The sequence below is a fragment of the Notolepis coatsorum genome (assembly GCF_963971535.1).
Source record: "Notolepis coatsorum genome assembly, chromosome: 7".
In the NCBI taxonomy this organism is placed as follows: Eukaryota; Metazoa; Chordata; class Actinopteri; order Aulopiformes; family Paralepididae; genus Notolepis; species Notolepis coatsorum.
In genome coordinates, this window is record NC_140171.1 from 134,365,554 (window position 1) to 134,378,948 (window position 13,395).

The 13,395-nt window shown below is 41.3% G+C and overlaps 1 protein-coding gene across 1 annotated transcript in view; it reads left to right on the top strand.

The window, feature by feature from the left end:
- The window catches only part of tll1 (tolloid-like 1), a gene marked incomplete at its 5' end in the record, with an annotated part of 135,262 nt that extends 122,793 nt beyond the window's left edge, over window positions 1–12,469 (top strand). Inside the window, 3 exons of the mRNA XM_084317851.1 lie at window positions 5,812–6,025; window positions 6,993–7,243; window positions 10,068–12,469. Coding sequence (XP_084173977.1) covers window positions 5,812–6,025; window positions 6,993–7,243; window positions 10,068–10,202 — 600 coding nt within the window. The 3' untranslated portion in view covers window positions 10,203–12,469. The remainder of the gene's footprint in view (window positions 1–5,811; window positions 6,026–6,992; window positions 7,244–10,067) is intronic.
- Window positions 12,470–13,395: the final 926 nt, after the last annotated feature.

Consider the following 13,395-nt stretch of genomic DNA (forward strand, 5'->3'; position numbering starts at 1 on the left):
GTGATGGCTATTGGAGGCTATATAGCTATCTAACACTTGTTTAAGCAAGAAAATACAACTTACAGCTCATTTAATGTTGTCTACGCTTAACCTTTCACTGCCGTGCTACCAAAACGGTTAACCCTTTCACTGCGACAATACACAGGTTAACCCTTTCACTGCCACACGACAGCCTGTTAACCCTTTCACTGCCACACGACAGACGGGTTAACCTTCTGTCGTGTGGCAGTGAAAGGGTTAAGGTTGTCTACACTTAACTGGCCCTCCTTATTAAAAATCAGACAGAGTGTCAGAGTCAGACAGAGTGCGACTCTTCCCGGCTGGCCCACACTTAAGCACTCTACCCGGGCCACGCTCTATGGATGAGTGCCTCTATAATAGCTGATAAACCAAACACAAGTAGCTACCTCTGCTGGCCTAGGTTGAATCCTGCCAGAGCCTTCTGTCCTGTGTCTCCCCTACTCTGTCTCCCTCTCAGCCGTCCTACTGTCCCAACAAAGATAAAATCCTAGGGGAGTGGACTTCCCAGCCTGTAAAAAAAAGAAAAGAAAAAAAGCACTGGCTAATTATAGATAGGCTAATTTTAAATAGTTGTATAAGACACTGAGGTCTGTGTGTCTGTGTGTTTCATACTAACTTAGACAGATGGTGTTTGGCTAACAGTTAGTGTCAAGTCAAGTCAAGTCAAGAGTTTTATTTGTCACGGCATACGAGCATACAGTGAAATGCGGGGGGTCATGCCCGCAGCGATTGTGCAATAATACAGTAATAATAGGATGAGAATAAGACATTTGTGCAATAATACAAGTAATAAGAATAAGACATAACAGGTATAATGTACATAAAGTTTACAAAAAGCATGGTAAGACATGCTAAGGTCCTGCGATAGTGCAATACACTGTTAGCTACGGATGAGGCACTGGGTCTTATGTACACTACTATACAATGCTATACTATACAATCTACAGTTGTACTGTGTCCTTATGCTAGCTTGCTATATCCATCTGTTTACTATACAAGAACCACTCCCGTTCTTGTTTTTAAAGCGACCTTTTCATTGTGTAAAGTGACCGTTGAGTGTGAGCGTGTGCAGCATGTGTGTGTGTGTGTGTTCGTGCTAAAGTGACTGTTAGTGTGTGAGCGTATACACAGTATGTGTGTGTGTGTGTGCTCATGTGTGCTTGTGTGTGGAGAGTTCAGTGTTCAAGACTCTGATGGCCTGGGGGAAGAAGCTGAGCCGAAGTCTCTCTGTCCCAGAATATTTTTTCTCCAGCCTTATCAACAATTGCCATTTAACTTAATAAAGAAAATGCAATAAAGTCTTAAAGGCTACAGAGGATGAATTTTGGGGGTAATGTAAAATGTGCTTGATAAATAAAGATAACTTAACTTAACTGTTAGCCAAACACCATCTGACTCAGGACAATCTCCCTCAGCATCCACTAAGTTAAGGTGGTATCGGGTAAGTATCGGGGAGATACTCCAGTCCTTCTACTCCGGAGCTGTAGAGAGCATCTTGACTGGAAACATCACTGCCTGGTATGGAACAGCACGGCACAGGACAATCGCTGCAAGCATGACCACCCGCATTTCACTGTATGCCCTGTATGCCGTGACAAATAAAACTCTTGACTTGACTTGACTTGACTTGAGAGAAAAAATATTCTGGCTGTTTGTTTCATTGTATGAAAAGCACTTTGTACTTTTATTTTTCTAATACCAGATACTTTTGATACGCCAACATTTGGGGAAATTAGCTTACCGTCTTCTCCAGAGAGAGACAAGAAGATAGATACCCGTTTCCTCTCTGTGCGTTCAGTAGAAAGCTATCTGGCTGCACGTTAGCCTAGCTTAGCACAATGAATGGAAGCGGACATGACATGGACATTGTCCAACTAACACCTCTCCCGAAGGCTAACCGGTCATGTCCGCTTCCATTCATTGTGCTAAGCTAGGCTAACATGCAGCCAGATAGCTTTCTACTGAATGCACAGAGAGGAAACTGGTATCTATCTTCTTGTCTCTCTCTGGAGAAGACGGTAAGCTAATTTCCCAAAATGTTGGCGTGTTCTTTTAAGTATGTGAGCTACTTGATTTTCTTATGGGTGACTTTAACTTTTCACTATCAAGTAAGATAGCTTTACTTTTACTCAAGTATAGCTTCAAGTATACCACTGCCTACTGGTAGCCAAGGAGTCAGCATGGTCCACTTATGAAACACACACACACACACAATGCGTGTGTAATCCTCTCAAAGCCCACTCACGTCTCAGTGTGACACACATAGACATAGTACAACCTTTCACACACACATGCTCAAACCCAGACAGACACAAACACATGTAAATACACACATGTGCACACTCACACACACATGCTAATCAGTCAACTAAAGGGTCCGTTAGCCAAGGGCCAGTGAGTCTAGGCATCATCCCGTGGTCGTTACACTCCTTCTGGAAGCTCCCTCACGCCTCTGGGCGCACGCACTTCCCATGGCCTCGCGGCCCACTATCCACCTTCTGACACCAATTCAATTTCAATTCAATTCAACTTTAATCCTGAGAAAGGTCAAAAAGATTTTTTTTAAATAGCACAACAATACAATACAAAACATATAAAACTATAAAACAACCATCCATGGTATCAGAAATACACAGTCACAATACATAAAGGCTCTTTCGCCAATGTTGCCACAAAATAGAATTGACCTGTGTTACTTTTGACAGGGTTAATTAAGGCCACAATAACACTGTTCAATGAGTCCTCAGTCTAACCGACACATAAACCTGTACATAAGGTTTCTTACAAGGCCTTAAATGTAGGTGTATACCACACTGACAAACAGCTGGCTGGCACTGTGCCATCTAGGGACACGCAGAACAGTCGTAGAGCATCATTATAATGTAGTATTACTTTTTACTATTTTTGTATAGAGCATGCCTCTCTCTGTGTGTGTGTGTGTGGTGTGTGTGTGTGTGTGTGTGTGTGTGTGTGTGTGTGCGTGTGTGTGTGTGTGTGTGTGTGTGTGCTGTGCGTGCGTGTGTGCGTGCGTGCTGTGTGTGTGTGCGCGGGTGTGTGTGTGTGCGTGTGTGAGAGAGACAGAGAGAGTTTTCTGTTAAGATAGGTAGGGGTACTATTTGGCCCAGAGACATCACAGCAGGACAGATTTAATATTTGGAATATGAAGAGACATGAAAGTCACTTGATTATTGCTCTCTCTCTCTCTCTCTCTCTCTCTCTCTCTCTCTCTCTCTCTCTCTCTCTCTCTCTCTCTCTCTCTCTCTCGTTCAATTTTCAGTAAACATATCCAGACCAACACGCAGACACACACACACTACACAGAACAGTCTCTCAGTAAGGCAGTGAGGCAGACGCCGGCGCTAGACAGAAACATCTGGAAGCCGTCAGGACCACAGAATGAAACATTTCCTCCTGTAATAATGACAAGCTCACCTCGGCCCAAAGCCAACCTACCTCTCTTGTCCTCTCTCATCTCTCCTCTCTCTCTTTCTTCTTTCTCTTCTTTCCTTCTGCTCGGTTGGAGAAGATCAATGGTTTCCTTCTATTAGATGTGGTAGAGTTTCTCTCTGATGGGAGACCCCTCCCCAAGCAGTAGGAAGTGTGTGTGTGTGTGTGTGTGTGTGTGTGTGTGTGTGTGTGTGTGTGTGTGTGTGTGTGTGTGTGTGTGTGCATGTACGGTTGCACTTACACACACATACACACACACACACACGAATGAATGAAAGCATGCACATGTACACGTACACACACACACAAATACACGTTTGAATAATTTATTGTATGGTTATTGGCGTGTGTGTGTGTGCGTGCATTAATGTTTGTTTAAGCAAATGCATCATGTGCTTGTATGCATGTATGTCTGAATGCAAGCGATCGCTAGGCAATGACACAAAAAGAAAGTCAGGTCAATTGATAATCACCACAGGAGGAGAGCGGTTCTGTTCTGAGGCACGAACAGGGATGAAGAACAACATGGACAATTGGACACCCCTGTCTGTTGCTATATGTAGAGAGCTGTATCATTTGTTTGTATCATCAACTTCTTTATTCAATTTTATTTTACTTATGTTTAGCTACTCTGTGTTTTCTTTATCTCTTTTTTATTGATATGCTATTTTTTCCACATTTACATTCCACATATCACGTCCACAGTGTACAACAATGTAATTTTCCCCTCTGGGATAATCAGGATCTTATCTTATATTTCAATTAAAGAAGAGCAGCTAGCCAACGCGCAGTGGACTAAGCACTGCAGAGACTCTGGGATCGAATCCAGCTGTCAGCGGTACCTCCGGCTTGGTCAGTCGTCCCTACTAACACAATTGGCAGTGTTAGCGGGTGGGAAGCCGGTGGGGTGTATGTGTCCTGGTCGTTGTAAACTGCGACTCCTACTGGTTGGTCGGGGCGCCTGTTCAGCAGGGAGGGGATCTGGGGGAAATAGTGTGAACCTCCGCACGTGTTCCGTTCCCCCAGTGAGAGTCCTCGCTGTCAGGTGAAAAGAAGCGGCTGGCGACTCCACATGTATCGGAGGGGACATGTTATAGTTCTACACCCTCCCCAGGCCGACAGTGGGGCAATGCGCGCAATGAAAGCCCAAAAATAAATAGAAAGAAATTATTATAATCCCATAGCCTGGTAAATGATTAATCTGCCCATCTTCACAGTAGTATTTGTTAATGGTTCTGTGTTCTCTATCTAACTGCACTAAAGCCCACATGACGGCCAATCAAAGCACTAACGCCCACATGACAGCCAATCAAAGCAGTGCCATCAAAAGCTGTCATCGTCATCATCATCATCAAACCTTTATTTGTATAGGCAGGTTAGTTAAGAACAAGTTCTTATTTTCAATAACGGCCGGCTTCTGTACGCCTGACAAACAGCAAACAAGGTCTGATATAATGGTAAATGGCTGCATTTATATAGCGCTTTTATCCAAACCGCTTTACAGGTCCTCCCTCCTTCTCGCCTGTTTCCTCTCTTCCTCTGGCATATCATATGGGGGGGGGGCGACTGGTAATCCGGAGGTTCCCGGTTCGATTCCCGCTCCTCCCGGGCGGCGTGTCTCAGTGTCCTTGAGCAAGACACCTAACCCCTAATATTGCTCCCGATGAGCAGGTTGGCACCTTGCACCTCCGCCGTTGGTGTGTGAGTTAATGGGTAAAGTGTGAGGAACAAATTGTAAAGCGCTTTGGATAAAAGCTGCTATATAAATGCAGCCATTTACCATTATATCAGACCTTGTTTGCTGTTTGTCAGGCGTACAGAAGCCGAGGGGGTGAAGACTGAGCAGAATGGGGTAGATCAGGAGGACTGACTGGGGTAGATCAGGAGGACTGACTGGCAGTGAACATACAGTATTTAACCCTTTCATTGCCACACAACAACGTGTTAACCCTTCCCTTTCAGAAGGGTTAACCTTATGCAGTGTGGTAGTGAAAGGGTTAAGACAGTTGCCCATTGCCCACTAACCCTCTTGGCATTTGTTAGCAGTGCACGTTAATGAGTTATAAAACACTTTCAACATTGCTCACAAGCCATTCGAATTAGGCTACTTCTGTGAACTCTAGTGACTGTCAGAAAAGGTAATAGAACTGTTTCAGAGTAGGCCTAAGAAATTGTTTCATACCCCCATTGACTTTCACACCTTTCACTCAAACACCTCTCAATCTCTCTCTCTCAATCTCTCTCAATCTCTCTCTCTCTCTCTCTCTCTCTCTCTCTCTCTCTCTCTCTCTCTCTCTCTCTCTCTCTCTCTCTCTCTCTCTCTCTCTCTCTCTCTCTCCATAGACATTTAATGAGTTTGAGATAGAGCAACACCAGGAATGTGCGTATGACCACCTGGAGGCCTTCGACGGGGACAGTGACACGGCGGCCATCTTAGGTCGGCTGTGTGGCAGCAAGGTCCCTGAACCCCTGGTCTCCACGGGTAACAAGATGTACCTGCGCTTCATCTCTGATGCCTCAGTGCAGAGGAAGGGCTTTCAGGCTACCCACGCCACAGGTATGTGTCTGTGTGTGGATACGTGTACAACCTTATGCCTGTGTGTGTGTGTGTGTGTGTGTGTGTGTGTGTGTGTGTGTGTGTGTGTGTGTGTGTGTGTGTGTGTGTGTGTGTGTGTGTGTGTGTGTGTGTGTGTGTGTGCAGAAAGAACCTTTCTCAGATGTTTTCCAGGATTGGATATTCAGAGCACTATCTCCCTCTAGTGGTTCATTACAGCACATGCAAACAAAGAAAATGTCATTCATCATCCCTGTCCTGAGTTATATCAAACTACTCTTATTAAATGCATCAGTACATTTATATAGTGAGTGAGCTACTAAAAATCAACGTGGGCTGCAGTTAAATTTTTCATTTAGAAATTGTGAGACGTTGGCAACAACACAGTTTCCCCCTGGGAGATTATATTATCCATCTCTTATCTTCTCCAAAAAGAGCGCTATATACTATGTATGTAAGATCGATGGACTGCTCTGTTGTATGTTAGAGCGATGCTCTGTTGTATGTTAGAACTTTGTAAAGAAACTCAAAGTACTAAGAGCGATACACTGCTCTGTTGTTATATATTTTTTATTGAACAATCTTATCACACTTTTTACTGTCCGTTCTATTTTATAATTTTTTGCCTATTTTAAACTGAATCAAACCGCACTTTTTTACTCTATCTAATCTATTCTATTTTATTATTTGTATTACTGAAAAACTGTGATTTACCTTACCTTGCTACCTCTCTATCTTTTTGTATTTAATTTTTTATGCTTGCTTATGCCTGTATTTTTTACTGTTGTGTTGTGAAGCACTTTGAACTGCAACTTCTGTATGAAAAGTGCTATACAAATAAAGTTATTATTATTATTATTATTATTATTATTATTATTATTATTATTATTATTATTATTATTATTATTATTATTATTATATATGCCCCTTTTATCCCTCCTCTCTCTCTTTCATATCTCCGTCTCCGTAGAGTGTGGAGGTCGGTTAAAAGCGGAGACTCGTCAGAAGAACCTCTATTCCCACTCTCAGTTTGGAGACAACAACTACCCCGGCCACACGGACTGCGAGTGGCTGGTGACGGCGGAGCAGGGCTACGGCATAGAGCTGACCTTCACCACCTTCGAGGTGGAGGAGGAGGCGGACTGCGGCTACGACTACATAGAGCTGTACGACGGCTATGACTCCAACGCACACCGGCTGGGACGTTTCTGTGGCTCCGGGGTAAGGCTCCACGATGTCAAACGTCACAGAGGTTCCTTTACCTTACAATATACCAGTGGTGGAAAGTATCTAAGTATTTTTTTTACTCAAGTACTGTACCTCAGTACAAATTCGAGCTACTTATTTGCTGTTCGAGCTAGTATTTTCATTTTAGGGAATTTTATGTTTTACTCCATTACATTTCAAAGGAAATATTGTACTTTTTTTACTCCACTACATTTATCTGAATCCATCGGTTACTAGTTACTTTGAAGAAAAAGATTTTGCATAGAAAACATGGCAAAAAATGCAAGAATTAAGATTATATACAGTACTTTCACGTTTAAAGCCTGTCAATTTCAAGAGGATGTAATCAGAGCAGCATAACTGGACCACATACCACTTTAACATAACCTATAGAGGTCAATGGATCGAGGATTGAATGCTCCCAAGCACAGGAATACACAAATGGCATGTATAATACATACTTTTACTTTAGATAATAATAATAATAATAATAATAATAATAATAATAATAATAATAATAATAATAATAATAATAATAATAATAATAATAATAATAATAATAATATAATAATAATAATAATAATAATAATAATAATAATAATAATAATACACTTTATTTGTATAGCACCTTTCATACAGAAACTGCAGCTCAAAGTGCTTCACAACAGAAAAAAGACAGGCATAAAATGAGCACATAAAGTGCAGACATATAAAATCACAGTTTTTTACATTAGGATCTAACATCCCAACAGGCCACCTTGTTTATGGTTTGATTCAGTTTTAAATAGACAATAATAAAAAGAGTAAGATAAAATAGACAGAGTAAAATAGTGCAATAGTGCAGTGCAATAATATTGTAGAATAGAATAGATTAAAAAAATAGATATATTTTAGAGTGCAATAAAATAGTTCTGGATTACTGTTCAACAGTTCAAAGTCGTCTTTTCCTTCTCTGTTTGGTATCCACAGTTTAAAACTTGACAGTCTTCCCTCCTGTTTTATACCCACTTTGACCCTTTGAACCTCCCACCCAGAGCAAACCTCCCTCTCAGGGTGCAGTTCCCTCTTTCAGGGTGCAGTTATATTACGTCATATGCACATACTTCACCTCAGTACTTGTGCACTGAATAAAAACTCACAATGTACCTTTACATACCAACATCTGTCTGGCCACACCCCTCTCAGGGTGCTCTCAGGGTGCAGTTCTATAGGCTTGGGTCCTACACAGTTTTAAAGCCTGACAGTCTCTTGTTTGATACCCACACAGTTTAATACCTGACAGTTTTGAACCTGTAATAAAAAGCAATAGACAGAGTAAAATAATACAGTGCAATAATAGAATAGTAGAATAGAATATATAGTAAAATGATGCAATAGAATGGACAGAGTAAAATAGTGCTACAGTACAATCAACAGAAGGGTGTATTAGAAGGCTATGGTGAAGAGGTACGTTTTTAGCTTATTTTTGAAAATATTAAGAGATCTTAAGGTAGTGTGTTCCATAACTTTGGTGCATAGTTTGCAAAGGCTGCATCCCCGATTTTCCTTAGACTGGCTTGGAACCTTCAATAGACCAGTAGTAGATGATCGCAATGTTCTAGGAGGCACATAGTTGACTAGAGAATTTGCAATGTAGCTTGGTCCTGTTCCATTTAGTGCTTTGTATATAAGGAGGAGGACCTTGAAATCAATTCTAAATGTTACCGGAAGCCAGTGTAGGTTAGCTAATACAGGACTGATGTGGTCTCTCCTCTTGGTTCTAGTTAGTAGCCTAGCTGCCGAGTTTTGAATGAGTTGGAGTCGTTCTGTGTGTTTTTTTGGGAGGCCAGTGAGGAGTGCATTACAGTAGTCAAGTCGGCTTGAGATAAAGGCATGGATCAGTTTTTCAGCGTCTTTTTGATTTATAAACGGCCGTACCTTAGCTATGTTTCTAAGGTGGAAAATGATGTTTTTGTCACCTTGTTGATGTGTGATTTAAAGCTTAGGTCTGAGTCTATTATAACACCAAGACTTGTATATTCGGGTTTGATCCAAGGAGTAAGTTGCCCCATATTGCTCTGTAACATTTCTCTTTTTGTTATAGGACCGACTAGTAGGATTTCAGTTTTGCCCTCATTTAATTTTAGGAAGTTGTTCGTCATCCATTTGTTTATTGCTAAGAGACATGCGGAAATGGAGTTTATAGCTGTGTGATCATTTGGTTCAGCGGAGATGTACAATTGTGTGTCATCTGCGTAACTATGGAAACATACATTGTGCTTTCTAATGATGTCTCCGAGTGGCAGCATGTATAGTGAGAATAATAATGGACCAAGGCTACATAAGATACTTAAGTACATTCAATAGCAAATAATTCTCTACTTTTACTTAAGTAGAATTTGAATGGAGGACTTTTACTTTCACCAAAGTACTAATTTATCTGGGTATTTCTACTTTTACTTAAGTAACGGAACTGTAACTCAATTTACATGTTCGAAAAGGAGTAGGAAGAAGTATACACTTATTTAATCCTACCCCTTTTCCACTACTCAAATGAATGTACTAATTTAAAACCTTACAAAACAAACATATATATGCAACTTTCAATGCGAATGGTTGATTTGAATTCCAATGACTTTTTAAGCACCTTGTTCAAAAATTGGCTGTTTTCAAGGAATTCCAGGCCTTGACTTTTCCCCCCTCAAAAATCAAGCACTTTAAGCACTTCGAGGACCTTGTGTGAACCCTGTAGTACTAGTAGTTATGGGGACTCGTTTTAAACATTCTGTTATTTTCTCTTTTCTTATCACTCTGTCCGGCCCTGCGTTGCTTCGTACAGCCCAGGGAGGAGATCTACTCACCCGGAGATGCCGTACTGATCCGTTTCCATAGCGATGACACCATCAGCAAGAAGGGCTTCCACATCCGCTACACGAGCACCAAGTTCCAGGAGAGCCTCCACACCAGGAAATGACCTCACACAGCCGCACCGACCTCTGACCTCCATTCCAACTCCGCCTGTCACCTTGACCTAACCTTCGCCCGCGGCGATGAGAAAAGACCACGTCCAAGTCCCTCCTCTTTTCTCTGACCCACCGACAGGTGCTCCACGAACAAGGCCGAACGTTGTGGGACGTCTGTCCCGACACACGAGAGAGTGAGAGGGGAAGAGGGAGGTCTACATTTGAGAATGAGTGAGTGAACGATCGTCTCCCTCTAGTGGAGCCAGTGGATATTTCAAGTGGATATATCTCCACTTTATACGAGGAGAGAAGGAAAAAGGAGCATGATCTGTGACTTTGGATTACAAATGGGGTGAAGACCTCGCTCAGCTTCCGGAGTCGTCCTGTGGGTGAAGACTGATATTCTGACTGCACACCGACACTCACAGGGGACCCTTGTTCGCAATGTGGAAAAGGCATTGCAAGGGATCAGTTAAGATAGGTTTACTCACATAAAACACACTCACACGCATACACACACAACCCCTAGTCAGAAGTATAGACTATGGATGCTTTGATGAAGAGGGGAAGCATTAACTCCTCGTTGGCTGACTGACTCTGGAGCTCGGCTGGACCTATGAACAGGTCCTGGTTAACCCTTTCACTACCACACCACACCAAAGGGTTAACCCTTTCACTGCGACAATACGGAAGGTTAACCCCTTCACTGCCACACGACAAAGGGTTAACCCCTTTCACAACCACACTACAGAAGGTTAACCCCTTTCACTACCACACCACAGACGGTCTGTAGTGTGGTAGTGAAAGGGTTAACCTTCCATAGTGTGGTGGTGAAAGGGTTAATAGAAACTGGATCCAATGTAGCGGTTACCGGAGAGAGGCCTGAGTCAAGTGATTTGAGCTGCGCTGAGGGACTTTAGAGTCCATGTCGACTTGAGCCTTGAACATTTGATATATGTACAACTTACTGTGACCAGCAGCTATGGCTGCTTACAGCCAAGCAGTGGAACCTCTTGACATTTCTATTGCCTTTGAGGCCTGAGGATTGGTCTGGACAAGCCAGCTCACAATGGCTGCAATTGGTTTTATTATCTTATTCTAAAAACCGTGACGTGTGCTTACTGTATGTGTGTATGTGTGTGTGTGTGTGTGTGTGTGTGTGTGTGTGTGTGCGTGTGTGTGTATAAAGAAATGAACAAAGGCTTATTCCTACCCCTGTCGTTCCCTCGCTTAAAAGCTTAATGCAGACGCCCATCTATGAATGGAGAAAGAATAAAGAGGAAAAAAAAGCGAATGAAAAATGATGTTAATGTCAAGCCTTGCATTATGGTATGTTGTGTGTCCATGCTGTTTGTGTTTGCGCCATCTTGGAACTTTACTCATGTGTGACATATCCACAAGAAATGCTTAAAAAAAACAAAAACTGTCATATTTACGTTATGGCAGATGGGGGGGGGGGGATATCCTTTTGCAAATGAATGCATCTTCATTATCTAACACTTCCTCGGATATCGGGAGGGAACATTTTTCCACACCTGTTTCTTGGAATGACAGAACATCGGTATAGGAGAGATCTCCATGGTGCTATAAAAATACAACGAAACAACGTAGACTTCTGTGGATAGAACTATGAGGCAAAGATATTCCAGTTGGGGGGGGACAGCGTGACAGCAGCACACCGCACCAACAGCACTAGTCCTGTGGAACTACAATATTGCCTTAGAACCAAATGTATGCTCTTGCACAGATGTCCCATGTCTGTAGATTGTTTTTTTCCTTTTGGGGGGGGGGTATTTCACCTGTCAATAAATTTGAAGAACTTGAATGATCTTATTGTAAAAAAAAAAAAAAAAGAGATGGGAAGAGACACAAAGTGGGAAACGTCTGTGTGTATGTGGGATTGTGTCGATGGTGTGTGTGTGTGTTTGTGTGACAAAGTTAAGCCATTAGTCGCTGGCTCACACACACACCCACATAAGCACTTGATTCCTGATGACTTTTTTTATGGATCTGTGTGCGTTCTCTCTTTCATACTATGTGTGTCGTACAGTGCAGTCCTGCGCTGCATTATTTGCAGGGTGGGAGAATGACGTGAAGTGCTGTAATATAGAAGGAATATGAGATGCATACAGATTGCTTAATCTTTGTGTTAAATGCAAACGTATAGGGCATGTATGCATTGAGTGTGTAAGTGTGTGTCATATGAAATTATAGTGAAATAATGAGTGTAAGAAGAGTGTGTTTGTAAGCTGTATGTTTCTGTTGGATTCACTCGTTGTACCGTGCCAAGCTCCAGGTGACCCCCGTCCCCCCGTCCCTGTAGTCCATGTTGTATCATTCCACCTCCATGTCTGTAGTTCAATGACACTGACGTGACTTCCTCTACATGATGAGTCATTAAAAATACATACAGGTAAAAAGAACACACACTATATGTTTCTTACATTATTGCATTATTGTTGTTATTATTATTGTTGTGTTTTTCCTCCCAAAACCATGTGTCCTCCCGAGTTTGCCTTTTATGCATGTCAGGCTTGTTTTAACCCTTTCACTGCCACACAACAAAGGGTTAACCTATTCAGAGAAATCAAGGATTTTGAGGGAGGCGTCAAATCAATGTAGGAGTGACCCATACATAAAATAAACTGTAATTTTCCTTTACTGAACGTTGCATTCTGCAAGAACATTTCCTCCTGGATCAGATTGTTTATGTGGTAAAAGTTGATGATACAGCCTAGATGACTTCTTACATTCCAGGATGTTTTATATAAGGCCTAATACTACTTGCATCTGTCTTATGGGTACACGTTTTTTTTCTCTTTCAGTTCTAATCACTTTAGACACAACCAAAGAGATAACCTTGAAATGAATGTATTATTATTAATAATAATAATAATAATAATAATAATAATAATAATAATAATAATAATAATAATAATAATAATAATAATAATAATAATAATAATAATAATAATAATAATAATAATAATAATAATAATAATAATAATAATAACGTATCTATTGAGTAATAGAATACTCTGTAATAATAGTATTATAATAAATGTAGTAATAGTATTTAATTTAAATCACCATCTACTGTAGATGCACATTTCCAGATGGAAACCTTTTATTTTTTTAAGCTTCTGTGCATCTGAAACATAATTTAAAACTTCTTTAAAACAAGTTGGTTTTAGCCAGATCAAG